Genomic DNA, 25,676 nt, shown 5'->3' with positions numbered 1-25,676 from the left:
GAAAATCAGTTCAGGCTACAGTGAGAAATAAAATGTAAAAAAAAAAAAAAAAAAGTTTAAAATGGCCGCTGTGTGCAGAGGGTCATGTGATTAGTACAGAGAGCATCACCTCCTCTGATTGGTTATTCTGCTGTGGAGGGGCCGGACTTTGGACAAGACTTTGTGAGGTGGGTCCGTCATGGTCGTCACGCACTTTGTGTTGGCAGGGAGGGGCGTCACCATGGTGAGGGCAGGCATGGCCCCTGTTGTTGCTGTTGTTTTTGTTGTTGTTGTTGTTGTTGTTGTTGATGATGTCCTGACTGGAGACGAGTTGTTTGTCACCATGGCAACGGGTTTGACCAGAGTAGTCTGGATCTCTGCCCTCCTGGCCAGCGCCGTCCTCAGCTTTTCCCTCATCTGTTCGATCTGTTCCTGCAGCTCCTGCAGCTCGCCGGGCTGGGGCGGGGCCACTGCGACAGGGGGCGGGGCCACCGCAACAGGGGGCAGGGCAGCGGTATTGGGTTGGCTGGAGGAGGAAGAAGAAGAGGAGGACGCAGAAGGAAGGGAGAGCACCAGACTGGCAAGTGAAGCTGCCGGCCCTCCATTCTCACAGAGCTTGCTGTTTGGCACCCTCGGTTTGGCTGGACCCTCCCCTTCGGATGCGGCTCCACCTCCCTTGGTATCGGAGGAGGCGATGCGAGCGAGTAGGCGGCGGGTGTTGAGGGTTTCCAGGTTGAAGTGGACTCGTTTGAAGTCTCGGGCCTCCTTAGCACTGGCGGCAGCATCCTTGCTGGTCTCGTTGTTCCATTTGGCAGAGACTCCGGGGGCTGGTGGAGCCGGGGGACCTGGGGGAGGCTGAGACTTCTGCAGGTTACAGCTGAACAGAAACAGAGAAGGTCTGATGACACGTCGTCCTTGGAAACAGCAGTCGATGACGAACTGTTCATGACTCCACGTTATACAGTCAAAAACAAGTGAGTGCAGCTGTTGTTTCCTTTGCTACGTTCTTTCATCAGTTATCTGAACTGCACCGCTCAGTAAACAGTGACCTGTTTCTATTAACTTACTTTTAATTTGTGTTTAATTTGTTACATTTAAAATGACTGCTGTGACTTTGATGACATCGAATCCAACACAAACCTTTTCTCTTTCTCAGCTCGTTGCCTCTTCACATCTTCATACGTCATGTTCAGAGCTCGATGGATTTTCTGTCAAACACACAAGTAGTCCGATCAGATTTCAACCCTCCGAACAGGAACAACAGGCAACATCGGCACAGCTGGATCATTTGTGTGTTTAACATGAAAGTGCAGTAAGGTGACAGCTGTCGGTGCTGATGTCTCTTTCCTCTGCGCCTCCTTGGAAACCCTTCAGAACCACTTGAACACCTCCTGAAACATCTTCGTTATCTCACTTGTTCATTGGCATCTCTTTGGAGCCCCTGTAGAGACGTGTCAACACTTCCTCAACATCTCCTCAGAGACCATCAGTGTTTCTTCAACACCTCAACGCTTTGTTAGTCTCACAGGTTCAAACCTGATTGGTTAGAACCTGTGAGGCTACGTATGTGTTCTAAATTACTAGAAGTAACCATTGATTTTAAAGACATTTTAAGATATTCATTATAAAATGATTATCAGACAGCAGTATGAACCATATTAGCGCAGAGAGACAGGTTTCATTTCTGACCTCTGTGTCAGATGATGCTTTTGGTGAACACACAAAACAGTACAGTCCAGTCAAAGTATCAGCTGGACTGATGTGTTCAAAACTAAAGCTGAAGTTTTTATTTTTGAAAGCAACCCCAAAAATTCAGTCAACATCAAACTCAGTGAACACACAGAAACACACTCTGAGTCTCACCTGTGAGGTGTGCAGCCAGTATTTGAGGTTCTGTCGGCGGCGGATGTGCGGCAGGACCAGTTGGTAGAAACCGTGTTCACCTGCCAGAGTCAGCAAAGCTCCGCCCACTCCAACACACAACAACACGAAAAGGCCTGAAAAATGACTGATCCCCATCTGAAGAGTCTGCCAGAGCAGAGACAAGGTCAGTAAACATCTGGAGGAAAAGTTCACTTGCTGTCAAACGTCTTAGAGAAAGAAAAGTATTCTAAAAGATCAAACATGTTCAGTCTTTTTCAGCTGCATTTTATGGACTGCATTACAGAGAGCTAAAGATTATGATGTATGAACTCAATTACAAGAAAACATTTCATAATTTTATTTTCTTTCCTGAATGCAGAGTGCTTCCATACGGATGTAACTCAGTCTGCCTCATTGACTCAAGGTGTTTTTTTAATCAGATTTATGTCACTGCATTCACAAAGTGCATCTTTACTTGTTGAATTTAAGGAAGCAGAGAGGTGGAGACATATTAGCGGAGGTTCATTATGGATTTAGTTTTATTAGAATATTTTTGAAAAATTGAAAAACAGATTTAGACGAGTCTCAAGAAATGTTGAAATGATGAAAATAGACTTGAATATTTCAAATATACGAATATAAAACTAAAACACAACACTTAGAAAGAAACTTCTTCAGCTCTGATATCAGCTCTGTAACACTGTACCAAGAAACATCAGTACTACAGCTAAATGCTAACATCAGCATGTTTGTGAAGAATCTTAGTCATCCAGGATCCAAAGAAGGTTGAATCAGGGGACAGTGGACTTGTAGGTCATTCTGACTCTCATCAATTCACATGTACGTTGCTTTGGATAAAAGCATCTGCCAAATGACAAATTGTAATTGTAATCCAAGGGGCTTCTTCAGTTCTGTTTGGCTGGTGTGGAGTCCCAGGTATCTACCCTCTGTGGGGTTATTATCCAGGTCACTGATACCACTTGGTGGCGTTCCTGGCTGTGTAACGACAGTGTTGGAGACACCTGAGGCCAGGTGTGAATGACAGTCGCTTGAGTTGTCACAAGACCAAAACATGAACAGATGTTAAATCTCCTGTGAAGGGATGAAAGGACATCTCTGTAGGTGAAGGATAGGTGTTGTCGCAGATCCCCTCCTCTGCTGAGGGATGGTTTCTCTGTTTTTAAGTCAACAGCTTCCTTCACTTATGTTTTAATGCATGGATTGAATGAATCCTGGAGAGTCATCCCATACATGTCTGAGCTCCCAAGATTCCAGAATGACTTCAAGCCAACACGATGCCGCAGATGGCCGCCTCAGTGCTGTGCTCTCTGGTACTTTTTTTGTTTTTGTTTATTTGTCGCATTTCAAGTTGTCCTTCTTGGATACAATGCAGTTGGGAGGAAAATGTTAAACAGTGGTAAATCTACTGGTCAGACTTTTTCTCTACTTTTCATTGAGCCAGGAAGTTTTTCTGAAGTTCTTTTTGGGAGGAGAAGCAGCTGTTTGGGATCTGCAGGGGACGATGGTGGAAGCCAGCCGGAGTGCTCGAAGAGACGAGACAGCGCTGATCTTTACAGACTCTGCAGATTAGATTAGTGCTCTTGCACCGACCGTGCGCTCCTGTTTCTTCTTCTTAGTTTTACAAATTACAAATGCAGCCTTCACCTAGAGACCATATTCATAAACTGTAAACCTTTTTTTTCACAGTGGGAGGCCTGCTTTGACTGCACTCTTTGGAGTATTTTTGAGGCTGCTGCAACAGATCTGGATGAACTGAGACATCTTACACTTGTTTTTGTGAGGACTTGTGTGCGCTAACTAAAACCTTCTGCACATAAAACAACAATAAACCACAGTTCATGGCTAAAGTCAGGCAGCTTCACCAGGATAAGGAGTAGACCTACAGCAATGGAGACAGTCCTGGATTACCAAACCAGAAACTCACTGACAAAGGACATTAAAGTAGCAAAGAGGCACTTCAGCTAAAAAACCTTCATCAGTGTGGAGGAAACTGCAGGACATCACCAACCACAGGACAAACAACCTTTCACACCCAGTAGCACTGGAGCCCCCCAGGGATGTGTGCTCTCCCCCCTGCTTTCTCCCTCACCAACGACTACCTCAGGAGACCTGTCTGTTAAACTCCTGAAGTCTGCAGACGACACAACGGTCCTCGGCCTCATCTGAGACGGTGACGTAAAGATGGGAGGTGAAACAGCTGGTCTTCTGGTACATCAGAACAACCTGGAGCTCACTCACTCACCTTGAACACACTCAAAACTGTGGAGATGATGGTACACTTCAGGAGAAGTCCCTCAACACTGCTCCCCTTCACCGTCCTCAACAACATGTTTTCCACTACGAAAACCTTCAGGTTTCTGGGATCCACTATCTACAAGGGCCTAAGGAGGACTTCAGTCATGGCCTCAATTATCACAAAGGCACAACAGAGGATGTACTGCCTGCTCAGCTCAGGAAGTTCAACCTGCCTCAACAGCTGATCCAGTTCTACACAGGAATAATCCAGTCTGTTCTATGCACATCCACCATCGTCTGGTTTGGGTCTGCCACCACACAGCACCAGAAAAGACTGCGACGGACTATAAGGACTGCTGGGAAGATTGTTGCTCCCAACCTGCGCTCCATTCAGGACTGACACACCTCCAGACTGAGGAGCAGGCAGGTAGCATCACTGCAGACCCCTCACACCCTGGAGACCACCTGTTCCAACTTTTCCCCTGTGGTAGGTGCTACAGATCATTTAACGCCAAAACCACCTGACACAGAAACAGTTTCTTATATTTTCTTTTACAGTTTCTTATATCAGGAAACCAAATAACCATTAAACAACAGGAGGGCCATCTCCTTAAGTCAAGACTCAGCAGTTTACCTCTGCATCAAAGATGAAGGAAATAGAAATAGAAAAACCCCCAACACCAAAGTGGAAGGTCCGTCTGTCTGTCTATTTTTATTTTATTCACATTTTTCAATAAACGAGACAGAAAATACTGAAGGCAATCACTAAAGAAGCAACTGTCACAATGAGAAACATTAGAATATGTTTGTTTGTTAATATGTTTGGTTCTTACACACTGTATACAAACACTCATGCAGACAGTCATGTCCATGTGTGTCCACTGAGACTGACCTCAGTGACAGCGAACACTCGGTTCCCACAGGGAACTACTTTGTACCACTTGTCGTGCAGCAGGTCCATGTATCCTTCCGATTTATACCTGCTGATGAATTCTGAGATGTTGGAGGTCAGAGGGGAGTTCTGAGGCAGACCGATACCGTAACCTGTAAACAACAAACAATAAACAACAGGCTGATTTGTGACCTAAATAATAAACAGCAGACAATAAATAACAGCCTTACACTGTAAACTAAACAACAAATAATAAAGAATAAAGAAAAGAGACGGAAAAGAACAGACTAATATGTATATTTTGTTACAATTTTAAACAACTGTTGTATATATTTTGTGTTTAAATTGCTACTGCAACAGAATAATTTCCCAAATTGGGATCAATAAAGAAACAGTCTAAAGAATAAAAAAATAAATGATAAACCAAAAAATAAATTATGAACAATAAACAATAAACAACAGACTAATACATAACCAAAGTAATGCATTAAACTGATCAATACGTTATCTAAAAAATAAAGAACAAAGGAAAAAAGATAAACAAATGGAAAGAACCATGACCTACACATCATTAATAAACAATTAACAGTAAAAAGTAAACCACAAACAAAAGACTGATACTATAACCTAAACAATAAATACCAAACAATACACAACAGATCAATACCATAGACTCCTGCGGATGGCCTACATTAAAATATAACTTTTTGGCGACAATGAGCCAAGTTATGGTTGAAGAATGAAGGCTGCAGAATTTCATGAAAAGAACACCTCTCCAACAGGGAGGCACAGGATTAATCATGCTTTGGGCTTGTGTTCAGTCAGCGGATAGGAAACATTTGAAGAATCTGACAGAACTCAAAACAGTTTGAAAGGAAAAATGAGTGAAAATCCTCCAAAGAAGGACTGAAAGACTCTCAGCTGGGTACAAAAAGCCTTCACAAGCTGTGAAATGTCAAAGGGGATGTTACGAAGTACTGACCATGCAGGGCACCCAACCAAGACAAAAATAAGAAAGTAATCTCATTTGAAATATTACAGAAATATGTCATCTTTAACTTTATGCTAGTCAGGTCATCAGGTAGTCAGGTAGTCTTTGATTCAGTTGTTGATAGTAAAAGAAAGTTTGACCCAAACTTTTACATTACAGGGTTTAAAGTTAAACTCACAATAAACTCAAAACTTTTGAAAAGACTCAAAATAAAAAATAAAAATATGAAAACAAATTACTTATAATTCATCTTAGGAACTATTACACTCTCATGGCTTTCCAAATATACCTGGTGAGACCACCAGGGGGTGGTGTTCTCTTGAACATATACCAACAAAAAATTCAGTCTCATTCACTATTGAACCTTCTGAAGTCAAAACTATGCATTTAACAGGTTGATACCACGACCTGAAATCCAACAATAAACAGCAACTAGAATCATCTCCTCCTGTTTGTTTGCCTCCAACCAGTGGAGGGACAGCTTCCGTCGTGTCCGTCCACACTTGTCTCAGACATGTAGTGAAGGACTTTAATTAAAGGTGTTTGTGTTTTTGTTGGTGAAATGAGGTTCTCTATGATTCCAGTGAATAATGTCCAGGTGGAGACATGCCGCCTTCACTTCAGAGGACTGATAGAGAGCTTCATCGCATGGAGCAACGACAATTACCTGAAGACCATCATCAGCTCAACCAATCAGCTTCTGCTAGACGGCGATGCTTCAAATATGGACACTGCTGCAGAGAAGCTACAGACTGTTAAACTGCTTTGCACATGTGATCAACTGACCGCACAGAAGATCTGAACCATCAGCACAGTTTGGAGATTAGAGTCAGAATCACTGATTCAGGGTCTGAACAAATGTGAAATATGGTCACAGAATGTCCTTCAGGTCCTGAGTGATGCTGCTGAGTTATGGCCAGAAAAGAGTTTCTGCACAACAGGATGTCACAGTGAAGCTGACAGTTGAACTTTGGGATACAAAATGTCATCACTTCATCATTTTATCCTCTGAGACATTTGACATCTTTTGTCAGAATTAACATCTGAATTCTTGAGTTATGGTCAAAATGTGTTGAGAGGTTACAGTGACCTTTGACCTTTGAATACCACAATCGAATTGGTTCATGCTCAAGTCCAAGTGAGCATTTATGTCAAATTTGAAGGAATACCCTCCAGGTGTTCCTGAGTTTTCACTTTCACGAGAATAAGACAGACAACAGGTTTCAATGATCACACTTTTCTCTATCAGACACACTTTAAAAATACAGAAACCAACAGGATGGAGGACTCAAAGCATGTAACTTCATAACTGTAAGGATTACAGCCCTGTCTTGCAGCAATGATTAGAGAAAAACAGCTTGTTTTAATAAGAAATATGGAATTCAAAAAAGTCTTCGCATTAAAAGTCACACATTTGTGCATTAGAAATGTGTTGCATTAGAAAAAGAGAGTTATGACACTTTGATCTTGCTGCCACATGGTCACATGATTCATGTCACCCTCAACAGTTCAAAGAAATCTGTGTTGTCAACCAGTTTGAACATGAAAGGCCATTCATGGACACAGCAGCTTCCTGCTGCTGTGATTGGTGCAGAGTTCTGTCAGTTAACAGCTGCTTCCATAAGCTGCATGACAATCACACAAACTGATGGAAGCCGAGACATTTTTCCTCATTGACAGGCCAATCAAATAGATCACGAACTAAAATGACCATTGTGCTAACAAGGACTGTAAAGAGTCCACCCAGGAAAGGCTACAGTCCTCAACAGTGATGGTGCTCAAGGCATGTGTAGTCCTGCAGCACATCTTAAACCTGTGCCGATGACACAAAAAAGTCCCACCATTGTGGAAGACATCATGACTGAATGCAGTAACCAAGAAGGGGCCCCCCCAAAGTCAATGACTACAAACTTGTGGTGCTTAAGACTGTTGACAGACTGATACTCTCCATGGCCAGACCACCACAGGACCCCCTGCTCTCTCCCCCAGGAGAATCAGAATCAGAATCAGAAAAAGCTTTATTGCCAAATAAGGTTTTACACATACAAGGAATCTGTTTTGGTGATGTTGGCGCATGACAAATCTTCTAAAAATAAACAATTACAAAGTAAAAAATATAACAATATAAATATAAATACGCACTCTGTTTTTTTAGCCACAATCTTTCCTGCACGCCTCAGGGTCCCGGAGGTGTACATGTCAGGGAGGAGATGGGAGATTGTAGTCAATCACCTTCAATCACCTTCTCTGCAGACTGAATGACACGCTGCAGTCTGCCCTTGTCCTTGGCAGCAGCGTACCAGATGGTGATGGAGGAGCTGAGGATGGACTCAATGATGGCTGTGTAGAAGTGCACCATCATTGTCTTTGGCAGACTGAATTTCTTCAGCTGCTGTAGGAAGTACATCCTCTGCTGTGCTTTCTTGATGAGGGAGCTGATGTTCGGCTCCCACTTGACGTCCTGGGAGATGATAGTTCCCAGGAAGCGGAAAGACTCCACAGTGTCAATAGTGGAGTCACACAGGGTGATGCAGAGGGTGATGGGGGAAGGTGAGACTGAGTTCTTCCTGTAGTCCACAACCATCTCCACCGAGGTCACCAGATGGTAAGCCTCCCACCTGTAGGCGGACTCGTCGCCATCAGAGATGAGTCCGATGAGGGTGGTGTCGTCCGCAAACTTCAGGAGCTTGACAGACTGATGACTGGGGGTGCAGCTGTTTGTATACAGGGAGAAGAGCAGAGGAAAGAAGAATGCAGCTCTGGGGAGATCTGGTGCTGATGGTCTTTGAGTCGGAGATGTGTTTCCCCAGCTTCACGCACTGTTTCCTGTCAGACAGGAAGTCTGTAATGCACCTGCAGGTGGAGTCAGGCACGCTCAGCTGGGAGTTGGGATGATGGTGTTAAAAGCAGAGCTGAAATCCACAAACAGGATCCTGGCGTAGGTTCCTGCGGAGTCCAGGTGCTAGAGGATGAAGTGGAGGGCCAAATTGACTGCATCGTCTACAGCAGTGGTCCCCAACCTTTTTTGCGCCAAGGACCGGTTTAATGTCAGACAATATTTTCATGGACCGGCCATTGAGGTGTGGCGGATAAATACATCAAAATAAAATGATACGACCATCTGCCCCTCTGCTCTCTTTATACATCGATGCTCTGCCCCTAATGCTCTCTGGTCACTATGGTAACATTTAAACGTGCCTTCAAAATAAGATACTGATACACCACAAAAATTAGTAAAAAGTGCATGAAAAATCTAACTCACCTTAACACAATTGTGTCTCAATGTCTTCTGCTATTTCCTCAATGCGCTGAGTAACGGTGCTAGCCGACAGAGGCACCTGTGCTATCTTTTTAAAGTTCACGACAAATGTCTTTAGTGGCGGGCAGAATCAATTCTTCACCAACAGTGAATGGCTTCTTAGCCTTAGCAATACAGTTAGCCACCAAGTATGATGCTTTCAGTGCACTCGCATTTGTTGATGTGGTGGCCCTTAGTAATTGCTTCAGTCCTTCCTGTTCCCGCTTTTTTCTTTCAGAAAATTCCGAAGGCTTGTCTTTTAATGCAGGGTGCTTGGTCTGCAAGTGGCGAATCAGTTTTGAAGGCTTCATTGCCTCATTAGAGAGTCGATCGCCGTATATAATGCAGAGCGGGCTTGGTGTGTGGGAATCACCTGTTGTGATAAATCCATATTTTAAGTAGGACTCCTGCCTGTTAAATGCAGCTTTCTTTCTCTTTGAAGTCGTAGGCTCATCATCAATGCTGGCAGCACAGTGAGGACCATGTTCTCCGGCGCTTTTAACAACATACAGCCTCTGTTATTGGGGTACAGTCTTTGGCCCATGCAGGTGAACACTTCACCTTTTTCCTGGATAAGGGGTTACCTGGCCAGTGGGCTTCAGTTTGTAAGACTGAGAAACTGCATGTTAGGAACTTAATTGAGCAGCACTACCCCCCTTCCCAGTTACCTGTCAGGAGGAATACAGAAGGTTGGTGGGGGACTTTGTTGGGTAGTGCTGATTGAAAAACCTGCAGCTCAACATTAATAAGACAGAGCTAAATGTAGACTTCCATAGGACTAAGCCTCATCTGACCTCTGCATACATCTAGGGGAGGATGTGGAGCTGGTTCACTCCTATAAATACCTGGGAGTGCACCTGGGTGACAGCTGGAAACACAGGGGGCCTCTACAGGAAGGGCCAGGGTCTTCCAGCAACCTGCCAACAAGGTGGTTAGAAGTAGCAGCTCAGTGACTGAAGGAGGAGTTGAGCTGGACACTTCACCCCATCCTCAACATGCTGGTTTAGAAGAGGAGCATCTTGATACTCCCAAGGTGTTCCACCAAGTGGCAGGACACCAGTCCAGCTGGCAGCCATCAAACTTTCTACCTCATCCTCAATCTGTTGCAGTATGGACATCCATGGGCTGGGAGGCTGCTGAAGTCCTACTGGACTCAAGCTGAACTTACAGTTACAAAACACTAAAACATTTTGGCAAAGTGCAATATAGCTTTTTCATTTCTAACTTACATTCACATTCATCACATTCATTTTGCACACCTTACAGCAATTTGTTGAAATCAGTGTTTTATGATTATAATATTGTCAGACGAAGTCAACATAAATACAAGTTAATGACGATAGTTGTACTGTGAGATTCGCCATGCTACAGATTGTATAAAAGGGAGATCACGAACAACGTTAGAAGCAATAAAAGTGGGTCATTCAAGTACAAACAAAAAGCATTTGTTAGCATTTAAATGAGCTGCAGACATTTCATTTATGAGGTAAGACATGAAAACATTATGTTGGCAAAATAGCTCTGTGGACACTTGTGCTGAGAGAGAGCCGTGACTGAGCCTGAACACAGCCAGATCCTGTGGACATTTAATATATAGTAAACTGCAGGTTTGCTTTTGAGAAGTTCAAGTCCTAAAACTTCCTTTCTTACTTCCTTCCTTCCTCTAGTGTAGTTTTTTAATTTTCCATTCATACTCGATATTTCGATTCTTTCATTGTAATTTTTAACAAAGTAAAACTGATACAGTCTTTTCAAATGTGCTTATAGTTCAGAACACAGTAACTGTATCCTACTCTGCATGTATAAATTAGTGTATACAACACTGAATGTAGTAATGTGTAAACATTTATACAACTATGTGGTCTAAGGATAGAAGGTTGTATACTGTGCACATTATGATCCCTGTTGTGACTAATTTGTGATTTGTGATATTGGGCCATATGGATAAAGTTGACTTGACAGTATTTGAGTATTTGAGTTTCTGCAGGAGGAAACAGATTTGAGTGAATCTTTAAGCTGTTAAACTGTCAGAGAGTCTTCAGGGGGGATAGTTTCTCTCATCTGATTGGTTGAGATGATGAAACTTCATGAAACGTGTTTCAACAAAAACATTGCTTAGAACTCAGTGCAAATGAACTGAAGTTAAACCCAGAAACACACGCACAGACATGCTGGTACGTCTACACTTGTGAGGACCTGCATTGACATAATGCATCAGCAACATTAACCATTGTAAATAAACATCTAAATATCAACCTCTAAACTCAGCATCCTCAATAACACATTTGATGGTTTGACCCAAAGGAAGGAACCATAAAAAATATCCTCACTGTCCAAAAATGTCCTCAGTCCCAATTTCTGAACCTGAAACTGTCCTGAAAAAGACAAAAGTACAACAGCACATACAAACTCTGTCTTACCTTCGATGGCGAACGGTTTCCCAACAGTTGCCAGTTTACAGTCGGCGTCGATGGAAACTTCATAGTCGAGGAGAGCTTTGTCCATGATGAAGGCATCAAGCTGAGGAGGATCTGTCCTTCAACACAGAGAAACACGGTTACTATAGCAACAACAGCAAATACTGAGAACAACTACAAGGTGCTACAGCAACTACAGAGATCAACTACAACAGTGCTACCCAACCTTTTTTACGCCACGGACTGGTTTCATGTAAAGCAGTATTTTGATGGACTGGCATAAATTTGTGAGCCTGTCGCCACATATTACACAGAGCGGGGTTGGTGCATGAGAATCACCTGACGCGGTTAACCCGTATTTTAAGTAGGACTGCTGATATTGTCTCTTAAATGCAGCTTTCTTTTTCTTGGAAGTTGTAGGCTCTTCTTCTTCTTCTGTCTCATCATTTGGCCTTTTCCCCTTTCCGAAGAAGCTCTCCAAAGACGTTTGTTTTTTACTTATTTTTGCTAGCTTGTGGTCTTACTTTTTTACTACCGTATCACGTGACCGACATGTGTACATAGGCACAGGTGGATGCACCTGATTTTCAATATTTCTTTCAGACTCATAATCAATAAAATATTTTTTGTTCAGTCTCTTATGCGGCCCGGTACCAAATGGCCCTGTGCTGGAGACCGCTGAACTACGAGGTAGTACAGTAGCCGGTAACGGACAGTAAGAAACAGCAAGTATCCAAAATAAAGACAGCAACCTCAAGATCCTACAGCAACTACATTGACTGGCAAACCTATAGTAAGGAAATCAACTACAACAAACACAGACAGCAAGAAACAGATACTACAGCAACTACAGACTGCAATGACAAGGTACTACAGCAACAACAGCAACAGCAGAGATCAACTACAAGGTACTACAGGAGTTACAGTAACTTGCAACGGACAATAACAAACAGCAACTACAGCAAAAAAAGACAGCAACTACAAGGTACTACAGCAACTACAGCAATCAGCAAACTACAGTAACATTTAAAAACAACCAAAGTTGACCAAAGTGCTTCACAGACTTCTAAGCACTGCAAAAAGAACATACATGAACATACAATGAAGAAAAACAATATATGCAGTCAGGATGTCAACGCACAACCAAACTGAAAGCCATTGAGTAAAGATGGGTCTTCAGCTAGGACTTAAAAGATTCCACAGTCCGAGCAGCCCTAATGTGCAGCGGCAGGCTGTTCCAGAGTTTAGGGGCTGCCACTGAAAAGGCTCGGTCACCTTTAGTCCTGAGTCTGGATCTGGGGACCTCCAGGACCACTTGACTGGACGACCTCAGTTCTTTAATAGGTTTGTGGACCTGCATAAGGTCTGCTAAATAATGGGGGGCCAACCCATGTAAAACTTTAAAAACAAGAAATAAAACCTTAAAAACTATTCTAAAATGAACAGGAAGCCAGTATAGCGATGCCAAAGGTGGGGTTATATGCTCCCGCTTTCTAGTCCCAGTTAAAAGCTGAGCGGCACCATTTTGGACCAACTGCAGCCGGCGGAGAGACGACTTATCGAGGCCAACATACAGAGAATTACAGTAGTCCAGCCTGGTCATGATCAGAGCGTGAATGACTCTCTCAAAGTCACCACGAGGAAGATATGGCTTAAGTTTGGTGAGCATCCAACTGGAAGAAACTGTTTTTAACGACAGTGCTAATCTGCTTGTTGAAATTAAAGGCACTGTCAAAGAACACACCCAGGTTTTTAACAAAGGGATGAGTGATCAACCCTAAAGTGCCAAGAGTGCTAGTACAATGATCCAGCTTGTCAGAAGAACCAAATACAAGAACTTCTGTCTTGTCTTCATTAAGACAGAGGAAGTTTAAGCCCAACCATGATTTTACGTCTTTTAAACAGTTAAACAAGGGTTCCAGAGAGTCCACACAATTAGACTTTAAGGGCAGATAGATCTGAATGTCGTCAGCAAAGCAGTGGAACAAGATATGGTATTTTTTGAAATATTGACCCCAGGGGCAGCATGTACAGGGCAAATAATACAGGACCTAATAGGGAGCCCTGTGGAACCCCACAGGAGAGAGGGGCCAATGGTGAGGAGCATTCACCAAGGTGAACACAGAAGCTCCTGTCAGTCAGATAGGACTCAAACCATTTAAGGGCTGTTCCCTTTATGCCCACGCACTATTCCAGCCTCGATAAAAGAATGACATGGTTAACTGTGTCGAAAGCTGCCGACAAATCTAAAAGCACTAAAACTGCAGAATTTCAAGAGTCAACTGTTAACAGAAGATCGTTAAAAACTCTTAAGAGGGCAGTTTCAGTACTGTGGCGTGCCTTAAAACCAGATTGGAATTTTTCATAAATACCAAAATCATCTAAGAAAGTTTTCAGTTGATTAAAAACAACTTTCTCTAAGACTTTAGATAAAAAGGGGAGTTTAGAAATGGGCCTAAAATTGGACAGAACAGAAGTGTCCAGATTTCTCTTCTTTAAAAGAGATCTGAGAGATGTATTAATTAGAAATAAAATGGTTGATCCCACAGTGTTAAAAACATCTTTAAATAAGCGTGCTGGGACACTGTCAAGGGGGCAGTTTGCAGGGCGTAGCTGTTTGACCACCTCGTAAAGACAGTGGAAGGAGACTGGCTCAAACTGCTGGAAGACAGCTGGACACAAAGGAGGAACAGAGGGATCGACAAAACCCATCGTGTGAGAAAAACTAAAACCAGAAATTTTGTTAGAAAAACATTTTTGAAAATTCTCACACAAAGAAGGTGATGGTAAAATGTGAGCTATGCAGGAACCTGAGGCCTCTGGCTGTTACTGGCCACAAGGTGGGAGAAATATTCAGTTTTCGCAGTTTTAACAGCTCTCTGATAATTCCCTAAAGTGTCCTGTAGAATTCCAAAGGAGACTTGGAGCTGGTCCTTTTTCCACCTCCTCTCTGCTTGTCTGCAGGCGGTTCTGAGAGAGCGAGTAAAGTCGTTCAACCAGGGCTCAGAAAGTGGACCTCAGAGGAGCAACAGAGTCCAAAATCTCAGTACAGATACAGTCAAACTGAGTTAGGAGCTCCTCAGCACTGAGATCACCGTCATCCATGGTGTACAGGAGAGAATCCTTAAAAGCAGCGCAAAACTGGGAGGCAGTTAAAGAGTTAAAAGTGCGCACCCAGTGAGTGGGAGCACAGGTAGACGCCTCCAAACTGGGGACAGTAACAGTGAACACAACAGGCAGATGATCTGAAATAAGTAAATACAGAAATCAACAACAGATCACAATGACATGGTCTACAGCAACTACAGTAACCGATAACATACAGTAAAGAACAGCAACTGCAGCAAATAAAGACCACAAGGTACTACAGCAACTACAGACCACGACAAGGTACAACAGCAACTACAGACCACGACAAGGTACTACAGCAACTACAGACCACGACAAGGTACAACAGCAACTACAGACCACGACAAGGTACAACAGCAACTACAGACCACGACAAGGTACAACAGCAACTACAGACCACGACATGGTACAACAGCAACTACAGACCACGACAAGGTACAACAGCAACTACAGACCACGACAAGGTACAACAGCAACTACAGACCACGACATGGTACAACAGCAACTACAGACCACGACAAGGTACAACAGCAACTACAGACCACGACAAGGTACAACAGCAACTACAGACCACGACAAGGTACAACAGCAACTACAGACCACGACAAAGTACAACAGCAACTACAGACCACGACGACTAACTTGTACTTTACTGTCAACTGAGAAGCTCTTACATCTTTATTACAGTCTGTCAGCAGGTCCTGTGTTAGTGAACACCTGCTCAGGTGTGTGACATTTAAGCAGCCAATCAGCTTGCTGTACCTGTTGGGCCCTGATGTTTAATTGTGGTTTCAGTCATAAACTGCTCTCAGATCTCCAGCTCCACATACAGAGCTTGTCACCATGGAAACCAAACATAAAGGACCCTGAACTCTGCTCCTGATTGGCTGCACTCACACAGACAATGTGATTGGATAAACCTGAGCAGAAAGTTCAGGTCTCAGGTCAGCTGTTAATGTCAGAACAAAGTGAGAAGTGAAGCTGCAAAGGATATGAAGACCTGTGTGTGTGTGTGTGTGTGTTAGCAGAGATTATTTATGGGTGATGGGTATATGGATTAAAGTTCACAGTCTGATGGAATTCAGCCTGAAAACACACAGAGTTCATCAGTGTGTTCAAACAGATGAGTAACAAACATTTATCTGTTCTCAGAGTCTGATCTGTGGAACTAACCTTTGTCCTGAAGGGGGCGCTCAACAACTCAGCAGAAATCATGGACATCAGACAAACATGGTGAACAATCACTTTGTACCAGACACACATGAAACTGATGTTTCTCTTCTCAAGCGTCTGTAAATCTGGCTTCATTCAGGAACGTGTGTTTTTCAGTGTGACTTGATCTGCTGAGGGAGGTGATGTCAAATAAACTGAACAATTATCTGTAAATGACGTAAATAGATTAGGTCAAAGGAATTTACAGATCACTGTTTACATCCAGCTGACAGTTTACATCCAACTCACAGTTTGCATCCAGCTCAATCTGTATCGAGGTCATTTTATAGCCAGCTCACAGCTTTCATGCAGCTCACAGTTTAAATCACGATCATTATAGAAGAAGAAGAAGAAGAAGAAGAAGAAGAAGAAGAAGAAGACAACCTTTATTAGTCACATTAGCGCACATGCAGAGTTAGGGAGGGAAACTGCACACGTCATGCTTCTTGTGAAATTCTTCTCTGCATTTGACCCGTCCTTGGTCCATCCTTCCTCCACGGCAGACCAGGAGTGTTGGGCTGCCAGCCGACAGGCGCCTGGGGACCCAGTTCTTTTGTCACCATTGGTCAGGTGGTGATCTTCTTGCTTCCTTTTAAGGAGGAAACCCCAGGTGAACACAAGGAGAACATGCAAACTCCACACAGAAAGGCCCCAGCGCCCACAGCGGGAATCGAACCGGGACCTTCTAGCTGTGAGGCGACAGTGTTGCCACTGTGCCACCTTATACATCCAGCGGCAACAATCAGTGTGAGAGCAAAAAGTTGTGTGCTGTTGATGAGAGAGATGGACAATGATGCTGTGGAGATCTTTAATTTCGGACAGCTAGTCAGCTTTCAAACGTCTGTGCCCTCATCCAGTTTGCAGGAAGACTCTAAATGAAAGCAAAGACTGTTGTGTCCTTCATTAAAACTGTCACTTTTTGAACACTCACTGTTTATTAGTCATTACTTTGGAACAATCAGACATGTACAGAAACAGATTACGGTACTTATGTTCAACACAAACACTGAACTTATCTGTTGTCCTCTGCTTTTGTCTGTACTGGTTTTGTCTTGTCTTTTCTTGTTTGTTTTTGTCTGTCCTGCCTATCTCATCAGATGTTGCCTGCTTTTGTTTGTCTCATCTCTTCTGGCCTGTCCTGGTTTGTTCTCATCTGTTCTTGTGAGTTCTCTTACTTGAGAGTGGCGACTCCGTCAGGTGTGGTCGGCTCGTTGAAGCGTCTCATGTACTCGTGCATCTCTGGAAAACTCTTCTTCATGTAATCCTCTGCGCTGCTCTCCCTCACCGTCCCAAAACGAAAACCCCATGATGGATGATGCAGCTAATAAACCAATGAAGAAGATGGAGGAAGACAAAGAAGAAGAAGAAGAAGAAGAAGAAGAAGAAGAAGAAGAAGAAGAGGGAAGGAGAAGGAGACAGAGAAGAATTAAAACAGGAGTTAAGGAGATGATTTATCTACTTGATAGTCGACTACACAAACATGAGAAACTGTTCAGATATGTTATGTATCTTTGGTCAAATGTGGTCAGAAAATCAAGCTAAGTCAATTTGACTCATGTTTGGTAATAATATGATTCACCAGAAATGGAATTCAAAAACCTTTCAAACACATCTGAGGAGTTCTCTGTGCAAAACCATCCAGGTCAGACCAGGATGTCAGTTGGACCATTTAATTACAAACTGAGTATGAAGCTGTTCACATAGATGTTTAAAGCTACAGAATGCACATAAAGCAGAGATCTTGATGATGGTAATGACACCGTCAGAAATAGTAGGTTCATCTTTTATTTTGGAATTATTTTTGAAACATAATTGGATGTCTTGGGGAAGATGTTGAAACGATGTCACAGTGTTTGCTGGGAAGCTGCAGCAGATCAGAGCTGCACTCTGAGCTTCTCTACATTAAAAATAAAAAACTAATCACACACAGATGGGCAACATCCAATTACCCCCCCCCCCAAAAAAAGCCATCTCCCTGCAGCTCCAGCTGTTTAAACACTCGCAGCCGGGTTCCATGCTTCAGTCAGCTGCTGAATTAAAAGTGTAATTGGGAAGAGGCAGGTATCTGTAATTATTTCACGACAGAGAGCAGAAAGTGAAAGAATAAAGAGTCTGAGGTCAACGCACAGACCAAGTCTTAGGTTTTTTTTATCAGAATCATTATGACCTCTGTTCCCTCCCCATTAACACTGAATAATGAATCATTAGATTCATTGGGACGTCCTGGTGGTCCAGAGGTCGGAAATGCTCATTGTGCAGCCACAACATCTTCTGTTTGTCTCTTTGTTATTATCCTTCATGTCTCACATTTCCTGTCAGCTCCCTTCCTTGTCAATTGAAAATTCCAGACATTTTTAAAGGGTTATCATCATTATACAGAAACAGCTTTAACACTAACAGGACAGAGTTAAAGCTGCACTAACCACTGCATGAACTGTGCCTGTGTGATGTCAAAGTGTCTCCTAACACCAGGAACAAAAACCAAAGTTAGGAAAATCAGAAAACTTGACACAAATGTTAAAAAAGTCACAGTAAGGTGAAGCAAACTGACAGCAGACTGAAGTTAGTTTGATGATCACCAAAAGGAGGTCTGGAACCCGCTGAAGTCTGTGTCATGTTAGTGTCAGCAGATCTTAAAGAACTACAGCTAAAGCTGAATCCAGCAGGTTTCACAGAAACCTGACCACAACAGCTAAAACACTGATGCATCCCATAATATTTCAGATCTCAGCTAAGCTCTTCAATATTTTTAGTTCACCAAATCTTTATGAGTGTTGTCCAGTGAATTATAGAATCATTCCAACAGTATTAGCATTCCTAGAATTAGCACTAAAACCTTTTTAAACATTTACTGTTAATTAGCTCCATGCTAATTAGCTCCTTGCTGTTTGATGATGTCACTCTCTGTAGAGTAAAACAGATGATGATGGTAATTTTGCAAACTGCTCTGGGTCTCTGACATGTGAGTCAAAGAATAAAGACTTTACAAGTTGTTTAAAGCACTTTGTTACCTCACCTTAGCATCATGGATCCCTGACACTTCCTCGAAGGTCTTCTCCCCCACCATGACAGCGGCGAGGTTGGCGGTGTAGCTGGACAGCACCAGCAGGCAGAAGATGGCCCACAGGTTCATTAGGAATCGACCCGTCCAGCATTTTGGTGTCTTGGAGGAGACAGTCCGTCCGAACAGGATGGCATAGCAAAGGTTCAGAGCTGAAGAGTACGAGAACACCCTCACCCTGTTACGCCCATGAGGCGTCATGCCATATGGACTCTTCCATTCGTATAGTGTGAGGAAGAGTGCTGTGATGTGCAGTGCCAGGAAGATGCCCACCCACATGGACCAATGCAGGGGCCACATGAAGGCTCCAATGGGGGCTGCTGTGTCCTTACTGCGTACTAGGATGCCTAGGCTGGTGGAGAAAAAAGGCGAGGTGAAGTCGATCACCCGGCTCCGAGCTGAGTTGATACTGAAGGAGGTGACGGCCATGTCTGCCAGTCCATTCAGAAGGTCACCCACCAACCCAGTCCAGCGTCCCCCTTTCCATGCGCCATACTTTCCGTCTCCGACGATATAAAGGTCAAAGTCGAAGCCTAGGTCCTCTGCCAGCTTCTCCAGTAGGTCGATGCAGTACCCGTAGCAACACTTGCTGTAGTCTGCAGGCAGGAAGCTGCTGTTCCCACCTGCCACCTCCCTGAAGAACCTCTCCAGGGTCTCTGAGCTGTTGGTGCCAGCGTCCAGGCAGTACTGACCAGCGGGACAGCTGCCTTCATCGTCCACATCCCGTGTGAACACAAAGGGATGTTCCACTAGAGTCACCACCCGGACCCGACTCCCCACCACTGGCATTCCCGCCCTCCAGCGCCCCTTGGTCCTCCCACCTGTCCCTTCTGCCCTGAGCCGAGGTTTGGGTCCCTGCCAGACTCCCTGGTCCTCCACCTGCAGCTGACCTCCCTCCCAGCTGCCCACTGTCACCCAGGTGGGCTGACCCAGCGCATCCCGCCGCAGGCTCCAGATGTGGAAACGCTGTGAGGTGAGGACCTGAGATTGGTTCTGGTGGACACGGACAGGACCCGTCAGACCGGAGAAAGATGTGTTGGACAGGAACCTAAAGGACAGAAAAAAAACAATAGATATCACAGAGACCTGCTGGGGGTGGGGCCTATAAAACATGGTGTCAGTTCAGTCATTCTATGCAGCAAGTTGTCACCTTTGTATTTTCAAGTTGAACTCTCATGTGGCTGGTTTTGATTCTGCCGGTTCTAAGTCTCTTTAGTTGATGACGGCAACAGTCAAGCTTCACAAGCTCTAAATAAACCAAAACAAAATCCTGTCTGTTTGTCAAAAGTCCAAAGTTTACTCAGTCCACATACTATTTACAGTATGTTAATTACTGAAGGAAGTTGCTCAGTGATCAGCTGAGCAGTGTGTTTGAAACACTAAAACATAGATTTGACCCAATGTGAAGACATTTACCAATGTTTTCATCTCCTTTGACTTTGGAGCCATTCAGCAAGCAATTCAATCATTCAAACTATGCTCAGAGCATAAATTTGTGATGGCTACATTAACCCTGGAAGTTCTTAGCTTCTATGTTCAGTAACAATAAGTGTGTTTCTGTTTTTAAATTTAAATTTGTGTAAAAAAGCGTTTCCTGTCTGAGGTGTTAAAGTTGTTGTTTGGATAAAACCAGAAACAGACTGAGTGAATAAATGATAATGAACACTGAACATGTGACTTAAGCGTCACTCGTTTCTTCAGCGAAGAGCAGAAAGCGATGAGGAGGTGGCTGTAACCTTCCTCACATGACCACACGAGACTTACAGAAATGATTGATCTCCATCATGTTTTCATTGATTGACCTTTGACTGATCTCGTCTGGTTGTGTCAAATACAAATTCAAATTGCTTTACTGGCATGAACAAGGACATGTCGTTGCCAAAGCAGAAGTAGGTTTAAATATTAAACATTAAAGAGAAAAAGATTCACATACTAAACATGAAGCAAAAAGATTCATTTATTGTTTTAGAGGAAATTCTCAGTCCTAGTTGGGGTTGTGGCGATTCAACAGTAAATTAGCAATTAGCTTTCTTTTGGCTATTCATGTGCTTCCGTTCTTTTTTCGGCCAATCAGCTGCACGTTAAAAGGAACCACATGACTACTTATGCAGCTTCTGGTTATGCTGACGCTGATCTTACTTCTGATTCTGAACCCAAACTAGAAGATGAAACTGAAGAAATTGACGAGAGCGACTGCATTACACTGGAGAGCATCCCTAATCTACAGTTGACCTTAGCTGAAGATGCAGACGATGAAGAATACAATGAAGAGTAGTAGTAGTGATGGCGGCACGTGCGGACGCAGCGGCTCCTCTCTGTCCTGATAATGTGGTGTCTGCATGTTTGTCTTTGTCGGCGTGTTCGAGTGATTTTATGTTTTCTTCGCGCTTCCTTGTCCCAATGCGCACATACAGCCATGGGACTCTTTTTGACAATGGCAACACAGCAATCTGCAAATTAAACCCGGCACACGCTAAGCAGTTACTCGACCTCAACCTACTCTGGTGGCCCGACTACTGCAGCGCACCCGCACAGGAAGCGCTGCAGGCGATGCGAGACGAGGCAGAAGTGGGGAAAGCGCTGGGATATCTGGGCTAGGCTAGCGGCGAATCCACACAAGCCAGCTATACCATCTATCGTACTCACCAATGTACGCTCCTTGGACAACAAACTGGACTATATACACCTTCTGAGATTGACCCAGCAGACCGTGAGAGAGTGCTCTGTTTATGTTTTTACGGAAACATGGCTCAATAACAGCATACTGGACTCCGCCATCCAGCTGGACCGGCTAACATGCTACCGAGCAGACAGAGCCCTCATTGAAGGAGGTAAGACCCACGGCGGCAGGGTCTGTGTTTATATCAGGGATGCTTGGTGTCAAGACGCTGTGGTGATTTGTAGACACTCGTGGAATTTATGATCATCAAGTGCTGGCCTCTCCTAATAACCTGTACATATAGCAGGATTGACAATAAAGTTGACTTGACTTGACTCATTCAGCAACAGACTGATCCATCCCACAGCACCGCAGAGTGACAGAATTTATTGTATTTTATTTAATATTAGAAATAAGCATCTACATTTGCTCCTTCTAACTCTTAAGTATATTACCTTTCTTGTTTTTCATTTTTCATCAAGGAAGTGGACCAGTGAGTGTGGAGGATCTCCAGGCGTGTTTGGACTCCACTGACTGGGATGTGTTCAGGACTGCTACCAACAGTGTGGATGAGTACACGGAGGCTGTGACGTCCTACATCAGCTTCTGTGAGGACTGCTGTGTCCCATCACGCACCAGGATGAGTTACAACACTGACAAACCCTGGTTCACAGCCAAACTCTGACAGCTAAGGTTGGCAAAGGAAGAGGCCTTCAGGAGTGGGGACAAAGACAGATTCAAAGAGGCGAAGTACAAGTTTAGCAAGGCGGTGAAAGAGGCTAAACGACTGTATTCTGAGAAGCTCCAACGCCACTTCTCAGCTAATGACTCTGCGTCTGTCTGGAAAGGGCTCAGACAGATCACAAACTACAAGCCTAAAGCCCCCCACTCCACCAACGACTGATGCCTAGCCAACGACCTGAACTAGTTCTACTGCCGCTTTGATAGACAAAGGGACAGTCCAGCAACCATCCCCCACGACACCCCCCAACAGCTCCAGCTCCAGTCACCTCCACCAATGCCCACCTTAAAGGTCCCCCCCTCCCCCTCACCACCCACCTCAGTGACGACTCGTTCCATCCATGAGAGGGACGTCAACAAACTCTTCAGGAGACAGAACCCCCGGAAAGCAGCTGGACCAGATTCTGTCTCCCCATCCATCTTGAAGCACTGTGCTGATCAGCTGTCTCCAGTGTTCACAGACATTTTTAACACCTCATTGGAGACATGTCACATGCCAGCCTGCTTCAAGTCTTCTACCATCATCCAAGTTCCCAAGAAGCCAAGGACCACAGGACTTAATGACTATAGACCCATCACCCTGACCTCTGTGGTCATGAAGTCCTTTGAGCGCCTTGTGCTCTCACACCTCAAGGCATTACCGACCCTCTCTTGGACCCCTTGCAGTTTGCCTACAGAGCCGACAGGTCTGTAGACAATGCAGTCAACTTGGCCCTCCACCTCATCCTCCAGCACCTGGACTCTGCAGGAACCTACGCCAGGATCCTGTTTGTGGATTTCAGCTCTGCCTTTAATACCATCATCCCAACCCTGCTTCAGGAGAAGCTCTCCCAGCTGAGTGTGCCTGACTCCACCTGCAGGTGGCTTCCTGTCTGACAGGAAACAGTGCGTGAAGCTGGGGAAACACATCTCCGACACAAAGACCATCAGCACCGGATCCCCTCAGGGCTGCGTTCTTTCTCCTCTGATCTTCTCCCTGTACACCAACAGCTGCACCTCCAGTCATCAGTCTGTCAAGCTCCTGAAGTTTGCGGACGACACCACCCTCATCAGACTCATCTCTGATGGCGACGAGTCCGCCTACAGGTGGGAGGTTGACCATCTGGCGACCTCGTGTAACCAGAACAACCTAGAGCTCAACAACCCGACACTCTTCACACTTCACCTCTGCCTCATCTGTCACATTGACATTGCCATAACTCTATGCCTTACATTAACGCTCTGCTTGGACTTTCTGAAAAAACAGACTGTGTTTCAAAAAAAAAAAAAAAAAGACTTGTGCCTATATATATTCATATTGCTATATTTTTTACTACTTTAACAGCTTATTTTTTACTAGATGTGTCATGCACCAACCAAAGCAAATTCCTCGTATGTGTAAAACTGTACTTGGCAATAAAGGCTTTTCTGATTCTGATTTCTTTATTCAGGGGCTTTTTGTAACAAAAGAATTTCCATTTCCATTTGATAACCACGGTTCAAACGACTACAATGGTTTCTGTCCTGCAGGCTAACAGACACCAGATGTCACTGACAGCTAGACCAGTAGGGGGTTGGACTTATGTAAATGACATGCAATGAGCAGCACTGTGTTACCTGGCTCCCCTAGGTGAGAATCTACAGTGCCTACATTCAAATGGCCACATCTTCTTCAAATATTTTCAGATTTCCATGTGTTAGACATCGTTGGAAAGCGTAGAAACTACACTTTCAGGATTTGTAAATAACTCCAAATGCCCCCTCGTGGCTGGTCACATATACTACATATTTTATATACATATTAAATAAACAGCTGTCATATATGCATGTTATGCTACTGATGCAGTCGATTGTAACACAGTCTAGTTCTTTACATTTTGGGGTCTTATGGTGGTTTTAGCCCCTCAGGCTGTGGCAGGCAGAGACATATTTAGCTGCCACAGGAGCTGCTGTCCCTTCACCCAGGTGCACTGACAGTTTCCCCTCTGGAGTTAGCATCAGGAAATCTGGGATTTTCTGGGCCGTGCATCTCTGTCTCCACCTCCCTGTCGAGCAGAGACCACATGTACGTTTGTCTCTGGGCAGCCATGTTTGTCCGTGTCTTCCTGTTTCTACTGCCAGCTGGTGGTCACTGACCAGGATCTGGTCAGGATCCGTCTCTGCTTCGTATCTCTGACAGACTGCAGACATTCAGCCACTTTATATTCTCTGTTTAGGGTCAATAACAGTTTAGTCTACTTTGGGGTTTTGTTTCATTTCTCCATTGTTCTCAATATGGATCTTTTGAGTGAGCCATAATCTGTTAAATTCTGTTGTGTTGTGTTGAATCAGTGCTGGGGGGTGGGGGGGTGGGGGGGTGGTTGGTCAACTTCACCATCAGCAGACTGAGAGGGCTGTTTTCAGGGTTCAGCTTTCAGTTTTCAGTGCTTCAAATGGAAGTGTGTCTTTTGGTCTTGAAATTAGAGGGGTCCAAAATGTAATTGCCCATTTTGCATATTTAGCAGTAATGGGAACAGCCCAGTTCTGCTCGGCAGGAGTTGTTTGGTGTTTTCCTTTGGCCGTTTAAAGTTCTTCAACAGAATTCAGTATGGAGGGCCTCTGTTGTGTGTTTGTCCCATGAGTCATGCTCCAAGCCACTGAGCGGGCCCCAGACTTCATTTCCATATAAAGCTATTGGTAAGATTACATTATTAAATATTTTTGTATTTATTACCATATTGAAGTTTCTGTCTGTCTGTCTGTCTGTCTGTCTGTCTGTCTGTCTGTCTGTCCCTCTCTTGCTCTCCCTCTCTCACCTAACCGGTGGAGGCAGATGGCCGCCCACCCAGAGTCTGGTTCTGTCTGAGGTTTCTGCCTGTTAAAAGGAAGTTTTTTCTCGCCACTGTCTCTAAGTGCTGCTCATGAGGGAATTGTTGGTCCTCTGTAGATAAAGAGCTCAGTCTGTAGCAGCTCTATATGGAAAGTGTCCAGAGACAACTTCTGTTGTGATTTGGTGCTATACAAATAAAACTGAACTGAAAGTGTGTCTCTTCTTCTCTGGTGGTTTGATGGCAGCGACTGGAGACTCAGTCAGAGGACAGAATCACCTGCTGTTTAGGGTTAGGGACGCTTGTGTAGTTTGTCCTGTTGCACTTTGTTTTGTGTGAGTTTGACTAATCTCGACAGCAGAAGTGACAGTCATTTACAGGAAATACACAGA

The 25,676-nt window shown here is 44.1% G+C and overlaps 1 protein-coding gene across 1 annotated transcript in view; it reads right to left on the bottom strand.

The window, feature by feature from the left end:
• grin3bb (glutamate receptor, ionotropic, N-methyl-D-aspartate 3Bb) overlaps positions 1 to 25,676 on the bottom strand; it is an 86,286-nt gene continuing 60,610 nt past the window's right edge. The window contains exons 3-9 of the mRNA XM_070960522.1: positions 19,054 to 20,146; positions 17,213 to 17,358; positions 11,700 to 11,815; positions 4,991 to 5,142; positions 1,843 to 2,007; positions 1,120 to 1,187; positions 1 to 856 (exon numbers count right to left, since the gene is read on the bottom strand). Coding sequence (XP_070816623.1) covers positions 106 to 856; positions 1,120 to 1,187; positions 1,843 to 2,007; positions 4,991 to 5,142; positions 11,700 to 11,815; positions 17,213 to 17,358; positions 19,054 to 20,146 — 2,491 coding nt within the window. The 3' untranslated portion in view covers positions 1 to 105. The remainder of the gene's footprint in view (positions 857 to 1,119; positions 1,188 to 1,842; positions 2,008 to 4,990; positions 5,143 to 11,699; positions 11,816 to 17,212; positions 17,359 to 19,053; positions 20,147 to 25,676) is intronic.

Source organism: Chaetodon trifascialis, chromosome 4 (genome assembly GCF_039877785.1).
Source record: "Chaetodon trifascialis isolate fChaTrf1 chromosome 4, fChaTrf1.hap1, whole genome shotgun sequence".
Taxonomy (NCBI): Eukaryota; Metazoa; Chordata; class Actinopteri; order Chaetodontiformes; family Chaetodontidae; genus Chaetodon; species Chaetodon trifascialis.
The sequence above is the reverse complement of the archived record's forward strand: the minus strand, read 5'-3'. Positions and strand labels throughout refer to the sequence as shown.